The sequence below is a fragment of the Peromyscus eremicus genome, chromosome 2 (assembly GCF_949786415.1).
Source record: "Peromyscus eremicus chromosome 2, PerEre_H2_v1, whole genome shotgun sequence".
NCBI lineage: Eukaryota > Metazoa > Chordata > Mammalia > Rodentia > Cricetidae > Peromyscus > Peromyscus eremicus.
In genome coordinates, this window is record NC_081417.1 from 12,234,184 (window position 1) to 12,257,866 (window position 23,683).

Genomic DNA, 23,683 nt, shown 5'->3' on the forward strand with positions numbered 1-23,683 from the left:
TGACCAGCCTCATGCCTGCCTCCCTTGCAGCACTCCTCACAGCGGTCCCCTTCGCACTCTGACCTGCTGTCTCATCATCCCAGGGTCTCTCCTGATGTTGGCACTAGTCTGTGCACACTGGGCAGTTCTCCTGCCTCCATGTAGAACAGACACTCTGCTAGCCTCAGCCCTTGACTCCCAGAACCTGCTTCCCTGATTCTGCCTGATGGTCACAGTTGGGATTTTGTTGGAAACCTTAGGAGTGGAACATACTAATAACTCGTAGTTCTAAGAAGGATGCTCAGGGCATTGTCTTTCAGTCAAATCCTCTGCTTTTACTGTTAGGGATTGAATAACTAACACATGTTGGGCACTGGGCTAGGGCACTTGTGGGCACCGGGACTACCACCGTGAGTAAGGCAGCCCAAGGCAGGAAGGTGAGCAAGCAGAAATGGCAGTATGCTAAGATGATGTGACACAGAGCACAGAAGCCCAGCATGCACCTGAGGGTCATTCCCACTTCTGGGGCTGGGAGGAGTCACAGAGGGACTATCCCTGGCGAGCATCAGTGATCCACCAGGGGTGAGGATGGGAGGGAGCAGCAAGCCCAAGGCTGGAGGTGAGTGGCAGCCTTGGAAACGGGTCTGAGAAAGGTCAAAACAGCCAGGAAGAACAGCGGTTCAGTGAGAAGCAGGCTGTGGCAGGGGATGCTTTCTCTGTTCTCAAAGCAGGACTCTCAGTTATCACAGAGAGCAGCGGAGAGGCTCCGCCCCAAGGAGGCACAGCTCAGGCAGCCTCTGCATCCTGTTTATTGTGTAGTAGATATTCCCAAGACAGTACAGTACGGCTGCTGTTTGTGTGATGGTGGCACCATGTGTACTTGTTTCCCTGTGCTTAGTTCTTCCTCCTGTCCGTTCTCTGGGAGGACCTGAGACTTGGTCAGCATCTCTCTTGAGTTGGAAGTGACCACTCCCCATTGCAAAGGAGCCACATGGCTTTTAGCTCTTCACTAGTTATTATGGTATCTATTTGTGGTGGGTTATAGCTAGTAATCACTGCAACTTCAAGCCATCTTTCATTTTAAAAGGTTGGTCACCATAGGTACATATAAATCATAGTTAAAGGAAGCACAGTATAACAATTTCCACTTCCTCAGATTACTTACATTTCCTAAAAATGACAGCCATAGCCACCAACAGCCCAGGAAAGCCATTAGCCACGTGGGTGTTTAGTGGCCACGCAACTCCTGGCTTTGTGGTTCCCTCTGTAAGGAGGTGTTTTGTGCCCATTCCTGCATTCCTTTCCTATCTCCAGAGGTTACTGATGCCAGTGTGGGTCCAGGATTTCCCAGTACTGGGGCCTGGCTGTCAAGGTGAGGTCATATCTACAACCAGGCTCCATCTGCATGCTGCCTCTTTGCTTTCCAGCTGGGGCCGCTGGACAGACATCCTGTCCCACGGGCGCTACAAACGTCAGCTCACTGAGCAAGACGTAGAAACCATCTGCAGAGCCATCCTGGTGTACTGTCTCAATCACTACAGAGGGGATGAGAACATCAAGAGCTTTATCTGGGACCTAATCACACCCACAGCTGATGGCCAGACTCGAGCCCTGCTCAATCATTCTGGTAGGTTGGTCTTGTCTTCTTTGTGCTTCTGGGTCACAAAAGGCTACCAGAAACACTGCCATTGGTAAAGCGTGGCGGTGCAGACTCTGTTTTCCCCTCTGCCCCTTAGAGTATCCACCCCTGACACTGTACTGTCCAATGCCAAGGCATCCATGACTGTGACCCTGGTACTTCTAGGTCTGTCAGCCCCTGTGCCAAGGGGCCGGAAAGGGAAGAAGGTGAAGGCCCAGAGCACGCAGCCCGTAGTGCAGGATGCTGACTGGCTGGCAAGCTGCAACCCAGATGCCCTGTTCCAGGAGGACAGCTACAAGAAGCACCTGAAGCACCACTGCAACAAGTAGGTACCACATAGAGGCAGACAGGCGCGCTGAGACATTTATAAGTCAACCGTGTGTTGCATCGTGGTACCCTGCACTCATCACCACCATCTAAGCCAGACACTATCATCACTCTCATCAGGCACTCTGTGTCTCTTAAGCAAGAGCTCCTTTCGGGGCTGGAGAGATGGCTCAATGGTTAAGAGCACTGACTGCTCTTCCGGAGGACCCGGGTTCAATTCCCAGCACCCACATGGCAGCTCACAACTGTCTGTAAGTTCAGATCTCCAGAATCTGACACCTTCACACCAATGCATATAAAATAAAGTTAAAATAAATTTAAAAAAAATAAAATGAGGCTTTAAAAAAAAGAAAGAAAGAAAGAGCTCCTTTCCCTGCCTTCAGCAGCCACTGTCCTATTCACTGGTCCATTCTATTCTAGCTGCTTTGAGGGTGGTAGTCACACAGTATTTGTCCCCTGTATCTGGCGATTTCATTTGTTGTGCTCAAGATTCGTGCCTGTTGTAGGTAGTGTCAGGATTATTCTGGCAGATGAATACTGTTCCATTATGTGTATGTCCCATTTTGTTCATCCTTTATCTGTGGATGGACATTTGGGTTGTTTCCACATTTACCTGTCCTAAGCAGTGTTGCCGTGGGATTGCAGGTGACTAGTTTGGGTCTCATGTGCAGACAGACAGATAGGGTTCATTGATGTGACTCCACCCGTAACTGACCGCTTCCACTGGGAGCCCCGGGATCTACATAAGGCTTGTGCTTTAGTTATGTCACTCTTGCTATGGAGACCCAGATGGCTCAGGCTCACGGAGCGCCTCCTGCCTCAGCGCCCTGAGTAGCTACGACTGCAGGCCTCCACATCTCTTCTTGGCAGCTGTTCTGTTTGGCAGGTACCCAGCCAGAGTGACTCACCTGAGAACTCTCCGTTAAGAGCAGAGTGGGATTGGTGACCCGCTCACTTCTGCAGTCCCTTGTCCACCTGACCATGGAGTCTGCCTCTTCACCCAGGGGCTCTGGAAAGGCTCCCAATGGTCTTCCAAAGCCTTTGGTGTCTTCAAAACTTGTTACTGTTGTAGCCCCATCATCATAACTCTCCAAAAATGTCTGTCTTTGTAGTTTACTGTGACTTTGGGTTAGTTGCCTTCTGAGTTCTGGGTTCAACCGAGGAAGTTAAATGGTTTAATGTGAGAACAATGGCTCCTTTTCCCAGTGAGGCTGTGGTGATTGTTGATTCTGCTGTCAGTATCTCCTGTCAGTAGCAAGCTTCCATAGGGATCCCTCCCCAGTTAGTACGTGTGATGAAACTGGGGTTCTTTGTATCTTTCATTTAGTCTCAGAAGAACGCTGTTGATACCTTCTAGCTTTTCTCTGGAACAGAGAGAGTGTCTCCTGGTCCTTTGTCTATAGACTATGCCTTGAGATTAAGTCTTATCAGAGTGAGGATGTATTGGCAGTAGGTAGAAAATAAGACCCAGTTGAAGGGACAATAACTGCTCTTCGCAGACTTGAGTACTGTGAGAGCAGACAGGTGAAGAGACCGAGGGGGCTGGTATGAAGGACTGTGTGCAGTCCTGGGCCTCGGGCTGCGCTCACTAACAGGATGTGGGAGAAAATGTGGACAAAGCCTGGGGGCTTGTTAGCCTCCTTGTCCATCCATCATGGAGTGAACTCCTTGAGATTGGGAGCTGTGTCCTGGCCATCCTTTTCTTCCTGGCTTCCCCTCTAGAGAAAAAAGATGTCCACAGCAGTTCATACAGTGCTCCACACTACCAAACTCCGCAACAGAAGTCTGTGTTTTCTACTAAAAGGAAAAGAAAGCATTAGGCTCCCTGTCTGTAGGTCAAGTGAGGAGTCCAGCCACAGGTCGAGGGGATTTCCGATGGAACTACCCTTTCTGAGCATCCGGTGGAAGAAGACACCGGCCTGTAGATTCTGTAACCAGGAGGAAGACACTGCTAACTGTGCTGTCAGTCTTCCTTACTGGTTCAGTATGGGAAAGTCAGTATTTGAGCTTACATACTAGCATGCGATGAAAAATAAAAAGGCATTCCCCAAAGCAACTGCTCATCCCGGCGTACGTTTGGGTATTGGCAGCCTTGCAGCCCATCCCAAACCCATGCTGGCCATGAGTGGACTCTTGGGGTGGGTGGTTCCCAGCGTGTCTACTGATGCCTGGTCGGGAGTAGTCTGTCTTAGTAAAACTGCTGCGCCCCCCCCCCCCCCCGGTCTTTTGATGTTTTAGAAACAGGTCACTACATCTTGGGAGACCTAGCTCTGAGTGCTTGAGCTCAAGGTGTCTCTGTGACCTTGGATCTCTAACTCGTCCTCTGTTACCAGCAGTGTTTACATCTGTGGTGTGGAAATGGGAACTTGCTCCACTTCATCACAGGGTTATTAGGAAGATCAAATGAGCCAGTGTATACAAATGAGAAACGTTGGTACGGGATGCTATGCAAATAGGTGACAGGCTTATTCAGCTAGGGAAAGAACACTGGAGGATCGACCTTCACCAAGAGGGTCATCTTCAGGTGTCAGTACCAAATGCACAGATGGGCTGTCTACTTGAGGACTGAGTTTGGAGTAGAGAGAGATGACCTATGAGATATACCAGGTGAGTGTTAGTTTTTAAAAAAATCACATTTTAGCCATGGAAACACAAGCAAGATAAAAAATCTGGTGCCCTGACAACGTCAAGGATTTTTAATTCTGATTTATTAAAAATGAGTATCAGTGAGTTAGATACATTTTAATCTGGTAGTGTTTATTATTTTTAAACCACAGCTTAGGTCCCTGGATAATTAAAAGTATAAATTAAAAGTAATAGAAATGTTTACTATTCCCTGAGTAGGGTGAGGACCCACCTCCTGCCCACCCTCATCACCATCTTCCTTTCTCGGAAGCAAAGTTGTATAATCTGAAAAACCTGACATTCCATATTGAGGGTTTATTGTAAGGTAGTAAAACCAGATTTTATATCTCGTTTATTCCTACAACTTCTGATGTGCTTCCAAAAATGGTATTAAGGCAGCAGCTGAGGAAATTTTATGAGATAATGAAGCAGAACAGTTACTGAAAGCCATCTGCTCGGCTGTTTACAAACTTGCTTCAATACTTCAGAGGCAGTGGTAGGGTACGTGTCTAAACTTCACAAGCTGCGCTAGGTAGAACTAAATGAAGTGCGCCTGGGCTGGGCCGAGCTCGCTCCCTCTCTGTGCAGCGTGAGCGGTTGCCAGGCAGGCCTGTTGGAAGCCAGCAGAAAGCACCACACAGAGGTGATTATGTGCCACCATCTGTCACGCTTCAAGCCTACCATACAGCATGGCTAATCAGCCTTGGCAGGATGATGGATGAACGGCAGCAGCTGCCAGAAGCCACCGTTGGCAAACAGCGCCGAAGTTAAGAACTTTCCCCCCTCTGTCTTCCTCTCCAGGGTCCTGCTGCGTGTCCGCATGCTGTACTACCTACGACAAGAAGTGATAGGCGACCAAGCAGATAGGATCCTCGAGGGTGCCGACTCAAGGTTGGTGCAAGTGCACGGTTGTGCTAGCCCTGCACGAGCTGACCCAGGTGGGTGGGAAGCTCCGTGGGTCGTGCCCAGAACCCTCACGGCCTCGGCAGCGCACCTCCTTTTCATGTCTTTCGTGCAACTGTTTGTCCTCTGGGCTTGGGGATGTGAGGAGAGCATGGGCAGGCCATTGGGGTGTGCTTGCGTTTAAGAGGGTGAGAAATAATGGCTGCCGATCTGAGGTGGGGTACCGTAGCATGGTGAGGCTCCCTTCTGGCTACTGACCACTGCCCTTTTGTTTCACCTCTGCCAGTTCTTCCCCACAGTGTAAGATGTTTATTGGGAAAGAGAGGGCACATGAGTGTGTGTTGACCACATGGGACTAGGAGTCATTTCAAGTACTCATATTTAAAAAGTGCTTAAATGGCTGTCTTTCCAGTGAGGCAGACGTGTGGATCCCTGAGCCTTTCCATGCTGAAGTTCCTGCAGATTGGTGGGATAGGGAAGCAGATAAATCCCTCTTAATTGGAGTGTTCAAACATGGTAAGGGGTGTTTCTGTTTGAATGCATCTTGACGGCGTGGCTTCATCTTTATTTAGAACTCTTGCATACTCTTTTCCAAAGTCATAATACTAATGAGGTTCGTTCCAAAGGACTCTTGGCGTCTACCATTTTTCTGTACTAAAAATCTAATATGAACTGTAAATATCAGATGCTGTTTTTGAATGTTTGTTGAGTATTTGAGAAGAAAACATTTCTTTCTTGGCTGTAAACAGAAACCATATTTGTTTTAGTAATAGCCAAGTTGTACCATTGCTTCCCCGAAACTTTGCTTCCAGAACGGCTTCCCTCACTAACTCTGCCAGCCAGTGTCAGAGTGGACGGTGGGCTTAACCTCTGCTATTAATCTGTACAAGTGCCTCCTGGGCTTTGTTCCAAGCAATATTTCACAAATGTCAGTGCTGAGGACTCACCGCTCCCCCGAGTGGGATGCAGCCTTGTTAACTTTGAAAGGCTGGGGATGCCGAACTGGCATGATATATACAGTGAGCGGTTCCTGATTATAATCCCAATTCTCCGGAGGTCGTGGAGGTATTCTCAGCAGCCCAGCCTGACTAAAGGGGAGAATGATGGCTTATAAAACCTTTCATGATTACGGTTTGGCTTGCGGCTCTACAGCAGTTAGGAGTGGTGTGTTGTAGTACACATCCTAATTGAATTGTGCTGTTCTGCCTATGTACTCCAGCCGTGTTCTGTGAGCTCGGCCTCAAAATCATTTTCCCGCAGTGCACTGTTGGGATCTGCCATTTTCCATCTAGTCAACTTGGGCAGTCAAAAAGCAAATTGCAGTTTGAAAACCAGAGAGGGAACAGTGTCATCTTACTGACATGCATCATCCTAAACCTAATAAGACAGGTTCGCTGGCCTTACGTATATGGGGATTTTTCAGCCAGCCATGTGAGCTCCTGCAGGACCAAGCGTACTCGTGGGGGATGGGAGTGGACTTGGAGAACCCCCGCAGAGGTCATAAAGAAATGTTATGAAGCCTTTTAAGTGTCAAGCAAAATTAGATGTGGGGGAAAAATAGGGTCAGAAATCTTCCGGCATCCTGCAGTTACCCTGAGCCCTTTTCTGTTTGTATTTGTGGTCACTCTAATAGCTTCTCAGTAAGTTGGCCCACAAAAGCTTCCCTAGAATGAGCGTTCTCTGGAATGCTCCGTGCCATGGTCTGCTTGGCTCACCAGACATGATGATCTATGTTTTCGCTGGCTGTGTTGTGGCAGGGCTATGATTTCTAACAGTGACGGGGGTCTTCCTTTGTTTCTGTGTGTCCTCTCTGGGCCGATGGGCATGGTCCAGGCTATGAGAAGTACAATTCCATGCGAGCTGACCCTGCACTGTGCTTTCTGGAACGAGTTGGCATGCCCGATGCCAAGGCCATCGCTGCAGAGCAAAGAGGGACAGACATGCTAGCAGATGGTGGTGACGGGTAAGAAGGACATTCTAAAATTTTAATAAACTTTATGTCAGTATTACATCTCTTGGCAGGGTTTATGCTTCACCGTTGTACTGTTACGTCTGGTTTGAACTTGATGCTCACCAGTAGATCCTGTCTGTATAGCGTAATAACTATTTTAAACAAAATAATATATAAATACTTAAAAGTGATAGTAGGTCTTAAAAGTAGTTACTAGGTTGATTGGTACTTTTCCCTCTCACCTCCTTACTCATTGATGTGATTAAAACAATTGTTTTTTAAATTTTTCACAGTGGAGAATTTGATAGAGAAGATGAAGATCCAGAATATAAACCAACCAGAGTGCCATTCAAAGATGAAATAGATGTAAGACCTTGAGTGTATTTATGGTGCCAGTAATATCTTATGTGCCCATATAAGACTTGCTAAACTTTATAGATAATAGCCTTTGATTAAAAGAGAAAACAAAATCAAACCCCAATTGAAAATAGCTCTGTTTCTTGCGTTGCTTTCAAGGAATTTGCCAATTCTCCCCCAGAGGACAAGGAAGAATCCATGGAAATGCACGGCACAGGTGAGGCTTCTGGGCAGGTGCCGAGCAGGGAAAAGGAGCCGGGCAGTCCGAGCAGCAGGATCCTATGTCATGACGTGATGACTGTATCCTATAGGGTACTCTTCCACATGGACCCTTCCCTTGGGAATAATTTTGATCCTTATTTCATTGCATTAAATTTCTTGGATAGAACTTTTTGGTTAAGATAATTAACCAGCTTATCGTCATTGTTAGTGGAAAATTTAAAGTCTTTAAAACATTTTTATTGAGAGGAGGCACTTGTTTTAATCTGAAATATTTGTGTGGACTATTGACCCTCTACCCAGTATGAAATGACGAGACAATAACTACATGCTTGTTATGTTCAAGATTACCATTGTAAGTACATTTATAGGAGAGACTGGTTTTCTTTGTGTAAGACTGATAAACTTTCCACCCTCCCTCGAAGGAGTTAAAAGTAAATCGTTTATAAATTCATTACAGCTATTACTGCCTGTTTATATTTTAAAATCTGAGGGTGCCAGGATGGCCTCTCCCACCCGTCCTCAGAAGGCTAAGGAGTCATCTGTTTTTGTTGGAAAGTTGTCTGTGTTGTGAGGATGCAGGACACGTTGTAGACTCCTTTTCCCACTTCCCCAGGCAAGCATAGCGAGAGCAATGCTGAGTTAGGTCAACTTTACTGGCCGAACACGTCAACCCTGACGACGCGTCTGCGCCGGCTCATTACTGCCTATCAGCGCAGCTATAAAAGGCAACAAATGAGGCAAGAGGCCCTAATGAAGACGGACCGGCGCAGACGGAGACCTCGGGAGGAAGTGAGAGCGCTGGAGGCGGAAAGGGAGGCTATTATATCTGAGAAAAGGCAAAAGTGAGTTCTTCACCTCTCTTGCAGCACATCGCCACCCCCCAGCCCCGGTGCCTTCTCTTCTCCTCACTACTAGGCCCACAGTAAGCAGTGATCACTCCCGACAGTGGCCACAGAGAAAGGCTTGGTGCCTGGAAGGTGTCTGTCCCTCAACCCTAAATAAGTCCTGGAAACATGCTCTGGGGGCAGAGAAAAGACAGTGTCTTGTATGCCCGCCTCCGCGAGCGTGGTGTGAGCCAGGTCTCCTTTCCCACAGGTGGACTAGAAGAGAGGAAGCTGACTTTTACCGTGTGGTATCCACCTTTGGGGTCATTTTTGACCCTGTGAAGCAGCAGTTTGACTGGAACCAGTTCCGCGCCTTTGCCAGACTGGACAAAAAATCTGATGAGAGTTTGGAGAAGTACTTCAGCTGCTTTGTGGCCATGTGCAGGCGGGTGTGTCGAATGCCCGCCAAACCTGAGGATGGTAGGTACATGAATGACTAGCTACACTGTGCCCTCGGCGGTCAGGGTGGGTCTGGGGCCTGCCCAAGTAACCAGCATGCTTCATGTTGTAGAACCACCTGACCTGGCCTCCCTCATCGAGCCCATCACCGAGGAACGAGCATCTAGGACCCTGTACCGCATTGAGCTGCTGCGCAAGATCCGAGAGCAAGTCCTCCACCACCCGCAGCTGAGTGACAGGCTGAAGCTCTGCCAACCCAGCCTAGACCTGCCTGAGTGGTGGGAATGTGGACGGCACGACAGGGACCTGTTGGTGGGCGCTGCTAAGCACGGGGTCAGCCGGACAGACTACCACATCCTCAATGACCCCGAGTTGTCCTTCCTAGATGCACATAAGAGCTTTGCTCAGAACCGTGGGGCCGGTACCGTCTCTTCTTTGAATGCTCTGGCTGTGGGCTTCGGCCAGGCTCCTCCAGCCATCTCCTCTGCTCATGCTCACGAAGAGAAGGTAATTGAGCAGGCCGAGGGCAAGGCAGAGGAGTCCGAACCCTCACCGGCCAGAGAGAGGTCGGATGGGAAAGAGGAGGAGGAAGCAGCTGGCGGTGGGGCCAAGGACAGCAAGCAGGACTGTGAGGCTGAGGCCGGCTCTCTGAAGAGTGAACTCAAAGGGATGGAAGGCAGTGCAGACCCTGGGTCCAAGTCCGTCTCGGAGAAAGGCTCGGAAGAGGATGATGAAGAAAAGCTAGAGGACGATGATAAGTCGGAGGAGTCGTCACAGCCAGAAGGTAATGCCTGGCTCCTGCCACTGCCCTGATCCCACAGCAGCTTGCTAACAGTGGAGCACAGCCTTGGCGTGAAATCTAGGCTCTCACTCGCAGAGATCCACCTGCTTCTGCTTCCAGGGGGCTGTGGTTAAAAGCGTGTGCCACCATGCTGGTGCTTCAAGCACTTTATTTTTTAGAAGTCATTGATGGCCAGGCATGGTGCCTGCGCTTTTATTTCTAGCTTTTGGAGATGGCGTCACCTTGTTCTGCTTACTCAGCTCCAGAAGTACACAAGGAGACCCTGCTCGTCCGTGAAGGAATAGTTCCAATTACGGTTACATGTGTTTGTCCTTGTAGTTTATACCTGTATACACATTTCAAAGAGTGGTAAATTCAGAGTAGCTGTGCACACATCAGTTCACTTCTGGTTTACAGACACAAGTTAACTTCATAGTCAAGTGTGCTAAGAATTCCATGTAATGGTAAGTTTGGACAAATGAATGTGAGAGAAGAGATCACTCACTGAGCAAATATGAATTATTTCAAAATAAATGATTGGTTGATATCACATTGTCCATGTTACAGATTGCTATAACCAGCACAAAGCAGAAACAAGGCACCACATTGGACTTTGGTTCTATAGTGACCCTTCCTTATTAGATGATACCCCAGCCTTGTCCTGTGTCACGGAACAGCAGCCCTTGGGTCAGAAGCATGGTTAGCCTTCAGCACCTATAACATTTACTCGTTGTAGTGGTGCATGCTCATAATTTTAGCACCTGGGAGTAGGAAAACAAGAAGGATCACAAGTTCAAGCCCAGCCTCAACTGTATAGTGAGTCTGAGGACCTCTTGAGCTACATGAGACCCTGTCTCGGTGACCACAAAGAAAAGATTTTCATGGCTGCTTCACTGACAGGCTAGGAGCACCATATACATTAATGGACTGTTGTAAGCTTTGGACAGCACAGACTTGAAAAGCACCTCGTGTCTTTCTAGATGTAGAGTAGGCACTCAACAGAGTGGAGCCGGGTGGCACTCCTGTTTTCGGCACTGTCCTTTCCAAGCGTGAGCTTCAGTGTCCTGGCCGTGAGTGCTGCACGTAACTCGTCTCTCCGCAGGGGCCGTCTCTAGAGGAAAGAATTTTGATGAGGAAAGCAATGCTTCCATGAGCACCGCCAGGGATGAAACCCGAGACGGATTCTACATGGAGGACGGAGATCCGTCGGTGGCTCAGCTCCTTCACGAACGCACGTTTGCCTTTTCGTTCTGGCCCAAGGTTGGCAGAGTTTTCTTACTGTGATTACTTTGTTGACTGAACAAAAGAGCAGGAAGAAAATCTTTGTAGCTTGATTCTTTTCAAGTAATTTGAGGTAAACATTGTCGAGCATATGAAAATTGCAGAATTTTCCTTTTTTTTAAAGAATGACTGGGAAGAACCAAAATGAAGAGGCATTTAGAATATTTTTGTAATAAGATTAAAAAAAAAGCTTGTGTGGTAGAATAAGAATCACTGGTCCTCTTCGCTCCTTAGGGCTCCTCAGTCTGTCGTGTTGTCTCATAGAAGCTGTGGGTTTTTCAGTAGATTTGACAAAATGAAAAGTGTGGAACTTTGAAACCATGTTCTTTTTAAAGATTGAGTAAAGCTTTTAGATTTGAAATAATGTATTTGAAAACCCTCTATGTTCTTAACTCCAGAGAAGGGGTGGTAGTGGACCCCTTTGCTCCCATTCATCATGAGGTCATCCCAGATGTAGTTATCTATAACTCAAGGCAAAGGAAACTTGATCTTTGGCTAGGAAGCATAATTCTTTAAAATGTTCTCCATGCCATTTGGGCCTGTGTTTCTTAAGGTAGGAAGTAATCACCATATGTGCTGTGATGGGACTTTCTAGTTTAAAGCAGTACTGCACACCATGGGTTTGAGGTCATTCATCCCAGCTAGTCTTCATTGGTGTTAATGTGGCTTAAGAAGGAGGTGACATTTTTGTCTGAAGGGTATGCTGTCGAGATCTTTTTTCCAGTTCTCTGTGTCCTCTTGGTTCCTGGCTATACTAATTTCCCACATTGAGTCTAGAGGGGAGTTTCTCAGATCAGTCAAAGGTTTATAGTCACAGGCACTATTAATCTGTGGAAACTTGGTCTAAGGAGCTGTAATTAGAAAATTTTAATGTGCACGCTTCAATGAAATTTGGAGCGATAATAGGTGGGAAATACAGATTGACATTCATTAGGTGTTCCTAGGTTGGTGCCCACTCCATAATGCTGAACTTTATTAATAGTGACGCTAATGATGTCCCCCTTCCTGGGACACACTGCACTCTGGCCTGTGGATCTGAAGGGCCAGACCACTGAAATGCTAAGTGAGAGGCTCCATTGTCCCTCACTGAGGTTCTTGAAAGAGTTACAATTTGAGGTTGTTTTGAAGGTGCTGTTTACTTGATGTGCTCCCTGTTTTGTGCCCCAATGTGCATAGTTGAAAATAGTTCTTTTTCTTTCTTAGAGCAGTTAGAACATTCCATCAGAACCAAACCATTTTGATGGATTTTGTGGGTTTACTTCTTCTTTACTTCAGTCCCAGTAATTGACCTTTAAGCATTCTGTGCTCTTCAGCATCTTGGAGGACATATTTATCCAGTAATTTTTAATAGGTCTTTGTTGGAAATTTCCTGTGATTCTTCCCCCTTCAGGACAGAGTAATGATAAACCGATTAGACAACATCTGTGAAGCTGTACTGAAAGGCAAATGGCCAGTAAATCGGCGCCAGATGTTTGATTTCCAGGGCCTCATCCCTGGTTACACGCCTTCCACCATGGACAGTCCCATGCAGAAGCGGGGTTGTGCCGAGCTCTCCATGGTCAGCCAGGCCAGCATCAGTGGGAGTGAGGACATCACCACTTCTCCTCAGCTGTCCAAGGTAAGCCACAGCAGTTTGCTTGTGTGTTGGAAGGAAATGTCTGTGAATTTTAACTGATTGGGGAGCTTGTGTGCGCTAGTGTGGCTTGGTTTTGTATATCTGTTTAACTGTGTTGCCATATTAGCCCCAAATTCCTGGGCTCAAACAGCCTTTCTGCCCCAGCCTCTTGAGTAGCTGAAGTCACAGGCACACGTTACCACACCTAGCTGACTAGTCAGACTTCAAAACAAGATGATTGCTGTTTCCATAGCTGTAGCTTCCAGTACAGAATGTCCAGTTCTTTGGTGCTCTCGGATTTTTCTGATGTTAGCCCCCGTAGCAGATAAAGGTTTGGCTCATTGTAACTCTGTTCTGTTGGAATCTTTCAATAGGATGATGCCCTTAACCTGTCTGTCCCTCGCCAGCGGCGGCGGCGAAGGAGGAAAGTTGAAATAGAGGCTGAAAGAGCCGCCAAGAGGCGAAATCTTATGGAGATGGTCGCCCAGCTTCGAGAGTCTCAGGTGGCCTCAGAGAATGGACAGGAAAAAGTTGTGGACTTATCAAAGGCCTCAAGAGAGGCAACAAGTTCTACCTCAAAGTTTTCATCTCTTACTTCAAAGTTTATCTTGCCTAGCGTGTCTACACCAGTGTCTGATGCCTTTAAGACTCAGATGGAACTGCTACAAGCAGGCCTTTCGCGCACACCCACAAGGCATCTACTCAACGGCTCCCTGATGGATGGAGAGCCCCCCATGAAGAGGAGGCGGGGCAGGAGGAAAAACGTGGAGGGCCTCGACCTGTTTTTCGTGAGCCACAAACGGACAACGTTCAGTGCAGTAAGTTGGGTGTTGACTCCCACTGTGTGTACCCCTTTTGACAGCCAGCCCTGGGCTGCTGACCCCACTTCTCTCAGCAACATTATGTTGGAGATGGCTTCTTCCACCAGAGAAACAGAATTACAATGGATGGAGCTGTGGTTCTGAGCCAGAAAACTGTGTTGATCCTGGTGCAGATCATTCAGGCTGAGCCAAGGGCGGCAGGAGGACTTATTCTTCCCGAGGTTCTGACTTATTGATTGCTATAGAAAGATTAGCACAAAGCAGAAACCTATTTTTCTGAGCACACAATTGTTATCTCTGAGTTCTTGAGGAGGAGGCGAAGGTTCTGCTCTTAGAAATTCTGATGTTGGGGCCGGCATCAGTTAGACTAGTATAAATGCTTAGTGCCAGGCCTTAGATATGTACTCATTTGCCTAACTAGTGGCTTGGAGTGCTCTCTCACACCCTGTAACTAGTTGTTTTTGAAATTTGAGACACATCATTGCTAGTCGGAGGACAAGTCAGTAGATTTTTAATTAGAAGGATATAAAAGGCAGTATAATAAATTCTCTTCTCCAAACTTTCTCAACCACATCACCCCAAAATGGGGCCTCTGACTCTCTGATGGCAAGGATTCTACCCTGAAGAACTCCATTACATGTGCTCCTTGAAGGGTTGAGGACTTCATATCCTGAGCTATTGACCTGAAACTCTAATCAGTAAAGCCACGTTGGGCTGGGCCACTGTGAGCCTTTCCATGGGCAGTGGGGCAGTTTTGAAAAAGCTGTGATTTGAAATAAGAGCCACTGGTTGTTCTTTCTGGCTTGGCTTTCTTCTTCCATCTCTGTTATTTGTACCACCACCCCGTTCTCTAAAACAGTATCTCACTGTATCCCAGGCTGGCCCCAACAGAGATCACCTGCTTCTGCTGCCCCGAGTGCTGGGATTAACGGCATGCGCCACGATGCCCAGCACTAGTTACTTGACCTAGAGAGGGGCTTACTAATTCAAAAGGAGGAAATGGCATGCTTGAAAAAGTTACAAAACAGCAGTCATCGAAAAGTTTTAGCTCCAGTGGGGTATAAATGGAAGGGTCCGTGTGGGTTAAGAGTTAACGTTAATGTCAACTCAAATCTAAGAGAACTCTTTTTTGTTGTGTTGTGTTGTGTTGTGTTTTTTAGACAGGATTTTTCTGTGTAGTAGCCCTGGCTGTCCTGGAACCTGCTCTATAGAACAGGCTGGTCTAGAACTCAGAGATCTGCCTGTCTCTGCCTCCCTAGGACTAGTATTAAAGACGTGTGCCACCACCACCCATCAGGAACTCTCAATCAATGTTAGAAGATGTATTTTTAAAGACATTTTTAACTGTTAGATTCTGTAAGTTTGGGATTTCCCTCATTATGGAGGCTGGTTTATATATGAATAAAATACAAGGAAAAGGCTGAGTTGGCGTGGGTGTGGAGATCATCAGTGTACAGTGTACCGAACACAGTTTTGTCTCCACATTCCAACTGCCACTGCTTGTCCCAGAAGAGGAGGGTGCCCATGGCGTCACCAGTGCTGGCTGTCTGCTGTGTCAGAAAAGCACTGATGTGACATTCAGAGAGAAGTCAGTGGTGGGTGTCAGATAACAGAAAAGTAGCTCTGAGTGTCCCCCAATTAAAACACCCAAAGTGCTCCAAATTCTCAAACTTTTGGGCACCAACAGAACACACTAATAGAAAATTCCACAATTGACTTCACATGAAGGGTACAGTCAAATCATAGCTGTAGAGCAGGAAAAATGACTCAGTGGGTAAGGGCACTTGCCACCCAAGTCTGGTGATGTCATTTTGATTCTGTAAGAGAAGTGCATATAGATGGAAGAAGAGAGACAGTTCCTCAAAGCTGCCCTTTAACTTCCACATACATATCGTACATACATGTGCACATTTGCACACACACACACACACACACACACACACACACACACATCAATCATGCATGCACACATAGAATCAATGAAAAAGTTAAAAACATAGTTATAGTGAAAATACTGCATGAAGCCAAGTGGTGGTGGTGGTGCATGCTTTTAATTCCAGAACTCAGGAGGCAGAGACAGGTGGAATTCTGTGAGTTCCAGGCCAGCCTGCTAGTTCCAGGATAGCCAAGGACAGCTAAGGCTACACAGAGAAACTCTGTCTCAAAACACCACCTCACCCCTCACCCCTCACCCCCAAATTGCATAAAAACTGCTTAAGGCTATGTGGTAATGATGTATATAAACGAAATGAATTCATGTTTAGACTTGAATCCCAGCCCCACTGTATCTGATAGTGTATATACAAATATTCAAAAATACAAAATTCAGTACATCTTGGTTTTAGGTATTTTGGGTAAGGGGACCAAACTTCAGTGATCTGTCATAGTTATGTATGTGTGCTGGGACTACAGCACGCTTGCGGTGCTCCAAAGGAGGGCTTGGTGTGCAAGAAGGAGATTGGGGAACCCACAAAGGAATTTTCCTGAAGATATTGTCTGTCGTTAAGTTTCGGAGATCTTGTTGGAGCCGAAGTACCAGGGCAAGAGAGTTCTTCTCATGTCTGACTTGGAGACATGAGAATTTTGCGTGAATACAATGAGGAAGTTATGAAGATGTGGCCATGGTGATAAAGTGAGGTGCAGATTATGGAAAGGCCAGAGTGCCAAGTTGAAGAACACGGGGATGTCCTGAAGGCATTAGGGAGCCAGTTATTGAAGTAGCCTCACTAAGGGAATGACTGAATGGCAGCTTTTGACCAGGCAGAGATTACTCATTTTAGAAAACCTGGTATGATATAGCAGCATGGAGATTGGACTAAAGAGTGTTGGGACCTAGAGCAAGGAAAGTTGTAATAATACAGGGGGAAAGGGGAGCCCTGGGGATGAGGATGGTGTTTAAATGTTGAAAGGACAGTGTTCAAGGACCAGTGGTAGAACGAGGGTGGAGTGTTAATTTCTAGTGTTTCCACACCTGCCTAACACAAAATGGTGCTCTACCAACGAAGTTATACCGCTCTCAGAGTGCCGATAAGTTGGTTACTTATAAACTGATGCTCGTTGGAGTGGTATCCAAGGATCCCTGTGAGCCCACCTTTCACACCTCTAGCTCAGGCTGCCGCATAGCATGCTGGTGTAGTCCTAATGGCTTGCTTGGCCCTTAGGCTTTGGATTTCCTACAGAAGTACTATTCCTACCATGTGAGGAATCTAAAAGTGTCATCTTGTAATTGGAAAGTCATCCTAAAACTGACATTGTTTCAGATAGCTTCTCCTTTTTGATGAAAGGTCATTGGGCTGGGAGAGGATTTTCCTGGGGTAGAACATCCTCAGAATCTCATTATTCAACAATTCAGATCACTGTCCACTTCCTGCAGGAGGATGCTGAGGTGACCAAAGCTTATGAAGAAGATATAGAGACCCCACCAATGCGAAACATTCCTTCTCCTGGACAGCTGGACCCTGACACACGGATCCCTGTGATAAACCTTGAAGATGGGACAAGGCTGGTGGGGGAAGACGCTCCTAAAAACAAGGACTTGGTTGAGTGGTTGAAGCTGCATCCTACTTTCACTGTTGATATGCCCAGTTATGTACCAGTAAGTAATGCAGAGTCTGGTTGGTTGGTTGGTTGGTTGGTTGGTTGGTTGGTTGGTTGGTTGGTTGGGGTTTTTCTTTCCTTTTTTTTTTTTTTTTTTTTCTTTTTTCTTCAAGACAGGGTTTCTCTGTGTAGCTCTGGCTGTCCTGGAACTCACTCTGTACACCAGGCTGGCCTCAAACTCAGAGCTCCGACTCCCTCTGGCTCCCGTCTGAGATTGTGAAGCCTTGCTGGGCCTGCCTGGTTGCTTCTCATCTGAGGGGGTTTTTGACCGCTACCTGCACCCTCTGTCTTTGGCTTGAATGTCTCCAGGTTCACACATGTCCCAGTTTTCTGCTGTAACTTGTACATTGGAGAAACTGGTTCAGTGTGTCCTACTGAAGGACGCCCTCACAGTTACCTGAAGACGTCTGTTACTCATTTTCCTCCTCCCCGCTCCTCCCCAGCATGCTCTCCTCACGTGGGCTAGGTGTCTAGGCTTGACAGTCATGAGTGCATTTCCTTGGGCTTCAGACAAAGTGACCAGCTCAGAGCTATTAAGCTCTTGTCTCCAGAGATTTCTTTTTAAGCCACTAAGCCTTCTGTTTTATACTGCACATCAGTCAGTCAGTACCTCTGTGTGATGCATCCTGAGGTCCACTTTCTAGCTGGCAACACAAACCTTTTACTTCTGTGCTTTTGTGATTCTTTTTCTTTTTTTGAGACAGGGTTTCTTTGTGTAGCCTTAATTTTTTTTTTTTTCTTTTTACCAAGTTCGGGCAATCTCATCTCCTGCTACTAATAGTGCCCCCACCCATCACACCTCAAAGACAAAAATCTCATCCAGTTATTTAGGGTATCATCTCTAGATTCATTTGTGTCATTGACTAGAAATGAGTAAAGGTACTACAGGAAGTCTCTTTTAAAATGGCATGATTTACATAAATATTTGGAGATATTAACCCTCCTCCTGTTTTGTTCTTGGTGCCAAGGACTGAATTAAACTCAGGTACTCACAAAAATACTCATGCATAAAAAAAATAAATGAATCTTAAAAAAATTTTTTAAGTAGATTCTCAGTACCTGTTTGATGGGCCAGTCAATGCTGGGAGATCCTTTCTCAGAAAAGACAGTTTCTGTTAAAACTCCACAGTGCTTGAACCTCTTCTCTTAGGCATTTATAGGAAGGGGCCAGTACTAAATATAGCCTTATTAAATAAACCCTTTTCTTTTGCAGAAGAATGCAGATGTGCTGTTTTCCTCGTTTCAGAAACCGAAACAGAAGCGACATAGGTGTCGGAATCCTAATAAGTTGGATATAAACACTTTGACAGGAGAGGAAAGGGTCCCAGTTGTTAACAAACGGAACGGGAAGAAGGTAAATGCCAGGGCGGAGCTGGTGACGACGAAGAATTGCATTTCTCTAGAACCTGTGTGCTTGGGAAGAGGGAGATGAGGGAAGTAGGAAAGGAGACCTCTGCAGTGTTCCGAAGTTCACTGTATTCATTTTCCCAGATGGGTGGAGCCATGGCCCCTCCAATGAAGGACCTGCCCAGGTGGTTGGAGGAGAATCCTGAGTTTGCAGTTGCTCCAGACTGGACCGATATAGTCAAGCAGTCTGTAAGTACTAGAGATACACATCAAACCATTTATTGTCCTCTTGGCTATTAGTTACTCAGTTGAAACTTTATCTTAGCTTAAAAGAGTTGTCATAATGCATCATTTTCATACACCGTTTCATACAGAGTCAGAGTCAGGGCATCATATTTTATACACAATCGGAAATGAACTGATTGGTCAGCTCTGATGTAAAAATACTGTGTGGCCGGGAGGTGGTGGCGCACGCCTTTAATCCCAGCACTCGGGAGGCAGAGGCAGGCGGATCTTTGTGAGTTCAAGGCCAGCCTGGTCTACAGAGAGAGATCCAGGAAAGGCGCAAAGCTACACAGAGAAACCCTGTCTCGAAAAACAAAACAAAAAAACAAAACAAAACAAAATACTGTGTGGACATACCCACTCCTGGCCTGGAGGTGGACTTGTTCCAGGTAAGCCTAGTTAGCATCATCTGGGTGATGCAATGTGTATTGGTTGGGAGCAGTAAGATTATTAGCTGCGATTTCCAGTTTTAAAACAGACAGCAATTCTGCATAAAAGTTTATCAGTATTAGTTTCTTTTCAAGACAGATTAATAGCATGCTTATTGGGTTTGTTTCTTTAATAATACAATTAAAATTGACTCATGATGGAGCATTCTAGCCATTATGTGGTAATGAACCGTTTTTTTTTGTTGTTTTTTTTTTGTTTTGTTTTTTGTTTTGTTTTTTTTTTTCGAGACAGGGTTTCTCTGTGTAGCTTTGCGCCTTTCCTGGAACTCACTTGGTAGCCCAGGCTGGCCTCGAACTCACAGAGATCCACCTGGCTCTGCCTCCCAAGTGCTGGGATTAAAGGCATGTGCCACCACCGCCCGGCTAATGAACCGTTTTTATGGACTGGTACCTACCTGATCTCCTGTGGTAGGGTCCTTGTACTTCCGGTCCACTTCTGTATCCCTGACGACTGCTGACCTAGTCTCCCTTCCTAATGTCTTGTCTTTCGGAGCTGCATAACGTGGAAGTAGAACTATGTTAGCTGAGACTGTGGCTTTCCCTGAGTATTTCCCAGTCGCCCAGGCTGGAGTATGTATCCAGACCTGCTCTTTCCTGCTGCACAGCGTGCTGTTGCGTGCTTGGCTTCACCCATGGAAAGACCTCCGGGATCCACATTTGTGAAACCATTAGTAAAACTGCAGTAAGCATTTACATGCAGGTTTTGGTGTAACTGCTCATTTTTCTGGGGTATATACTAACATGTGAATCTAACTTATTAAATTTCCCACATTGTTACACTTATCTATAGTTGAAATATCCAGTACACACAGTGTATAGAATAGCTTGTGGTCTTGTGTGCTCTTTCATGATAACTATTTTTATCATATTTCTTCCATATAAACCCTTTTTAAATTGACAGATAGTTATCTGGCAATTAATTGACAAATGAAAAGTTGTTTGTACTTGAGTCATGTGATGCACATGTACACATCAGGTACTGATTACAGTCAATCAGCTGCTAGCTGGTGTGTTGATCCTTAAGTTAATTATGGATTCAGCTACCTGGGCATTTACTTCAGTGCTGGAGTAGCCTTGAATTTTTTTCTTTTTCCCTGCAACTCAGCACAATTCAGCAAGCAAACATAGCGGTAAAAAACAGAACCTGTGCTTTCCCAAGTTCTTGCATTAAGCCTTTAGAACGGAAACAATCGCTCACACATTTAGAACATTGGTGTGAAGCTCATCGCTCTTCACTGGCCTTTACAGCTGTTGTCTGCCTTTCCCTGCCCTCCAGGGTTTTGTTCCCGAGTCAATGTTTGACCGTCTTCTCACTGGACCTGTGGTGCGGGGAGAAGGAGCCAGCCGGAGAGGACGGAGGCCCAAGAGCGAGATCGCCCGAGCAGCCGCCGCGGCGGCTGCTGTCGCCTCTACTTCAGGGATCAACCCTCTGTTGGTGAACAGCCTGTTTGCTGGGATGGACCTGACAAGCCTTCAGAATCTCCAGAACCTCCAGTCCCTCCAGCTGGCAGGGCTCATGGGCTTCCCTCCAGGACTGGCCACAGCTGCCACCGCCGGAGGCGACGCGAAGAACCCTGCCGCCGTGCTGCCCCTGATGCTGCCAGGGATGGCAGGCCTGCCCAACGTGTTCGGCCTGGGCGGGCTGCTCAACAACCCTCTCTCAGCTGCTACTGGAAACGCCACTACTGCTGCGCAAGGAGAGCCGGAGGACGGCACTTCAAAAGCGGAAGAGAAAGGGAACGGAAATGGAGAAGAGAATCGAGACTCTGAGAAAAGCACAGACGCCGCCGCCGTGTCGGCTGCTGACTCTGCGAACGGATCTGTTGGTGCTGCTACTGCCCCGGCTGCGTTGCCCTCCAACCCGCTGGCCTTCAACCCTTTCCTCCTGTCCACCATGGCCCCCGGCCTCTTCTACCCATCCATGTTTCTACCTCCAGGACTGGGGGGATTGACACTGCCTGGCTTCCCAGCCCTGGCGGGACTCCAGAACGCCGTGGGTGCCAGCGAGGAAAAGGCTGCTGAGAAGGCGGAGGGAGGCCCCTGTAAAGACGGAGAGACCCTGGAAGGCAGCGATGCCGAGGACAACCTGGACAAGACGGCGGAGTCCTCCATCTTGGAAGACGAGGTTGCACAGGGTGAAGAGCTGGACTCCCTCGAAGGCGGGGAAGAGATGGAGAACAACGGAAATGCCGAGTGACAGCAGCAGTTCCGCTGAAAGTGTTGAAGACTGTTGACAGGTGGTAGTCCTACTGTTTACACTCACAGTTAATGTTCATACCTAGTTTTATAAGCTGTTCTGTAACATAGTGTAGCAAAAGAAAAAAAAAGGAAAAAAAGTCCAAGTCATGTTATGCAGGTGTGTCCGAAGGTATCTTGGTCATTAAGTATTGTGCAGTGCATTATTTATTATCCCTAGGAAAGATGAAATTTGAGAGGTGATCATGTCTTTTTAAGGAAACTTACATAATGCTCTGCGTTTTTCTTTGGGTACCACTGGTATTATAATAAAGAGCAATTTGTAACAGCGGCACTAGTGGAAGGAAGTGCTGCTCGAAGGAAGTATGAAGTTATATATTTAATTTTTTAATTTTAATTTTTTGCTGTGAAGGTCAAGATGAAATTTACCATACATATCATAACTTGCCCATTCGTTTCCCTTTCTGACTGTATGGGGGTTCCCACATCGCGCATACACACACATCCATACACTCTGACAATCTCCACGTTAGTGTGAACGCCTCTACCCCGAGGTGCAGCAATAATAAGGCAGCTGTTGAATGTGAAGGGTCCCTTTGGAAAATTAACCTACTGGGAGGGTTCTTGCCAGACAACTGCAGTTCCATTGGCTTGTGGTCTTGTGATGCACTGGTATAAACAAAATAAATAGATTAAATAAAAGAGTGAGAAGTGAGAATCAGGTACCTTTTTTTTTTTTTTTTTAAATTAAAGGACTTTGTTACTTTAGCCACAAAGCTAAAACAGCATTACCTCAGCTCTAAACTAGCCTTGAAGTTTACAGACAGGACTTTGTAAATGTTTTTCTTTGTTGTGATGTCCTTTTATTTTTTTCTCTGAAAACTGCTATCATGTAAGATAAAATGTAAATTGCTGCCAACTGTAGTACTGATGCTTTTAATAAAAGTGACCCATGATATGCAGAGATGTAGTTATAGAATGCAGTGTGTAGGGGAACTGGTGTTTGTTCACTCTGGTTTTTGTATCCGCAATAGATGCAAGTCCAGCATTCTGGCTTTCGTACGGTTGCTTGCTATATCCTCTTATGCTAGATTAGCTGTTAGTACCACACTAACTGTCTTCAAGACTAGATGGGGAGAAAACCTTGAATTACCTTTATGTAATTCCATACCAGATATCTCAGCAGACACACACACAAAAACCTCTTATTGCTCCCCTGAAAGGGCATCTGAGAGTAAGAATCCTGGAAATGTGTGCAGCCTGTGATAATGTGGTACACTGTAGACAAAGGGGCGGAAGAAAAATGAGGCTTTAATAGGCACACTATCTAGGTCATTTATCCTTGGATAATGGGAGAAAAACACAATGTCGTCGTGTCAGCAAGGGACACAAAGGCATTCTGGTGTCCTGCCGACCAGAGCTTGATACCAGAAGCTGGTGCGTGGAAAAACACACGTGGAACTAAAATGGACCCACTTAAGCATGTGAGTGTGTGCACGCACACACATTCACCCAGTCTCAAGGGCTACTAGTTTATTGAACCTTTTATTTTTAAAATAAAATTTAAATTATAAGACCTATTTTCTATGTCATTTGAGCAAACCCTGTTTCCCTCCATCTGAAAAAGAAGTCATGAGGATGGGATTGTGTGTGTCTCTTATCTTCCTACACACACACACATACACACAGACATACACACACACACACACATAGATACACATATACACACACCACACATACATACACACACCACACACATACATACATACGTATACACACAGACACACACACACATACCACACACACATACACACACACACACACACTACACATACACATGGACAGACATACACACACATACACACACACACACATATACACACACCACACTCACACCACACACACACATACACACACTACACACATACATACATACACACACATACATACATAAGTACACACACACATACACACATACACCACACATACATATACACACACCACACACTCAAACCACACACACAC

General features: G+C 46.3%; 1 protein-coding gene across 1 annotated transcript in view; it reads left to right on the forward strand.

Moving 5' to 3' along the window:
- Positions 1-23,178, forward strand: part of Chd7 (chromodomain helicase DNA binding protein 7) — a 126,363-nt gene extending 103,185 nt beyond the window's left edge. The window contains exons 21-37 of the mRNA XM_059253833.1: positions 1,407-1,606; positions 1,784-1,943; positions 5,372-5,461; positions 5,886-5,989; positions 7,307-7,436; positions 7,718-7,790; positions 7,941-7,998; positions 8,617-8,845; positions 9,099-9,307; positions 9,399-10,070; positions 11,170-11,327; positions 12,739-12,966; positions 13,338-13,781; positions 17,158-17,379; positions 18,595-18,735; positions 18,873-18,977; positions 20,739-23,178. Coding sequence (XP_059109816.1) covers positions 1,407-1,606; positions 1,784-1,943; positions 5,372-5,461; positions 5,886-5,989; positions 7,307-7,436; positions 7,718-7,790; positions 7,941-7,998; positions 8,617-8,845; positions 9,099-9,307; positions 9,399-10,070; positions 11,170-11,327; positions 12,739-12,966; positions 13,338-13,781; positions 17,158-17,379; positions 18,595-18,735; positions 18,873-18,977; positions 20,739-21,659 — 4,144 coding nt within the window. The 3' untranslated portion in view covers positions 21,660-23,178. The remainder of the gene's footprint in view (positions 1-1,406; positions 1,607-1,783; positions 1,944-5,371; positions 5,462-5,885; positions 5,990-7,306; positions 7,437-7,717; positions 7,791-7,940; positions 7,999-8,616; positions 8,846-9,098; positions 9,308-9,398; positions 10,071-11,169; positions 11,328-12,738; positions 12,967-13,337; positions 13,782-17,157; positions 17,380-18,594; positions 18,736-18,872; positions 18,978-20,738) is intronic.
- Positions 23,179-23,683: the final 505 nt, after the last annotated feature.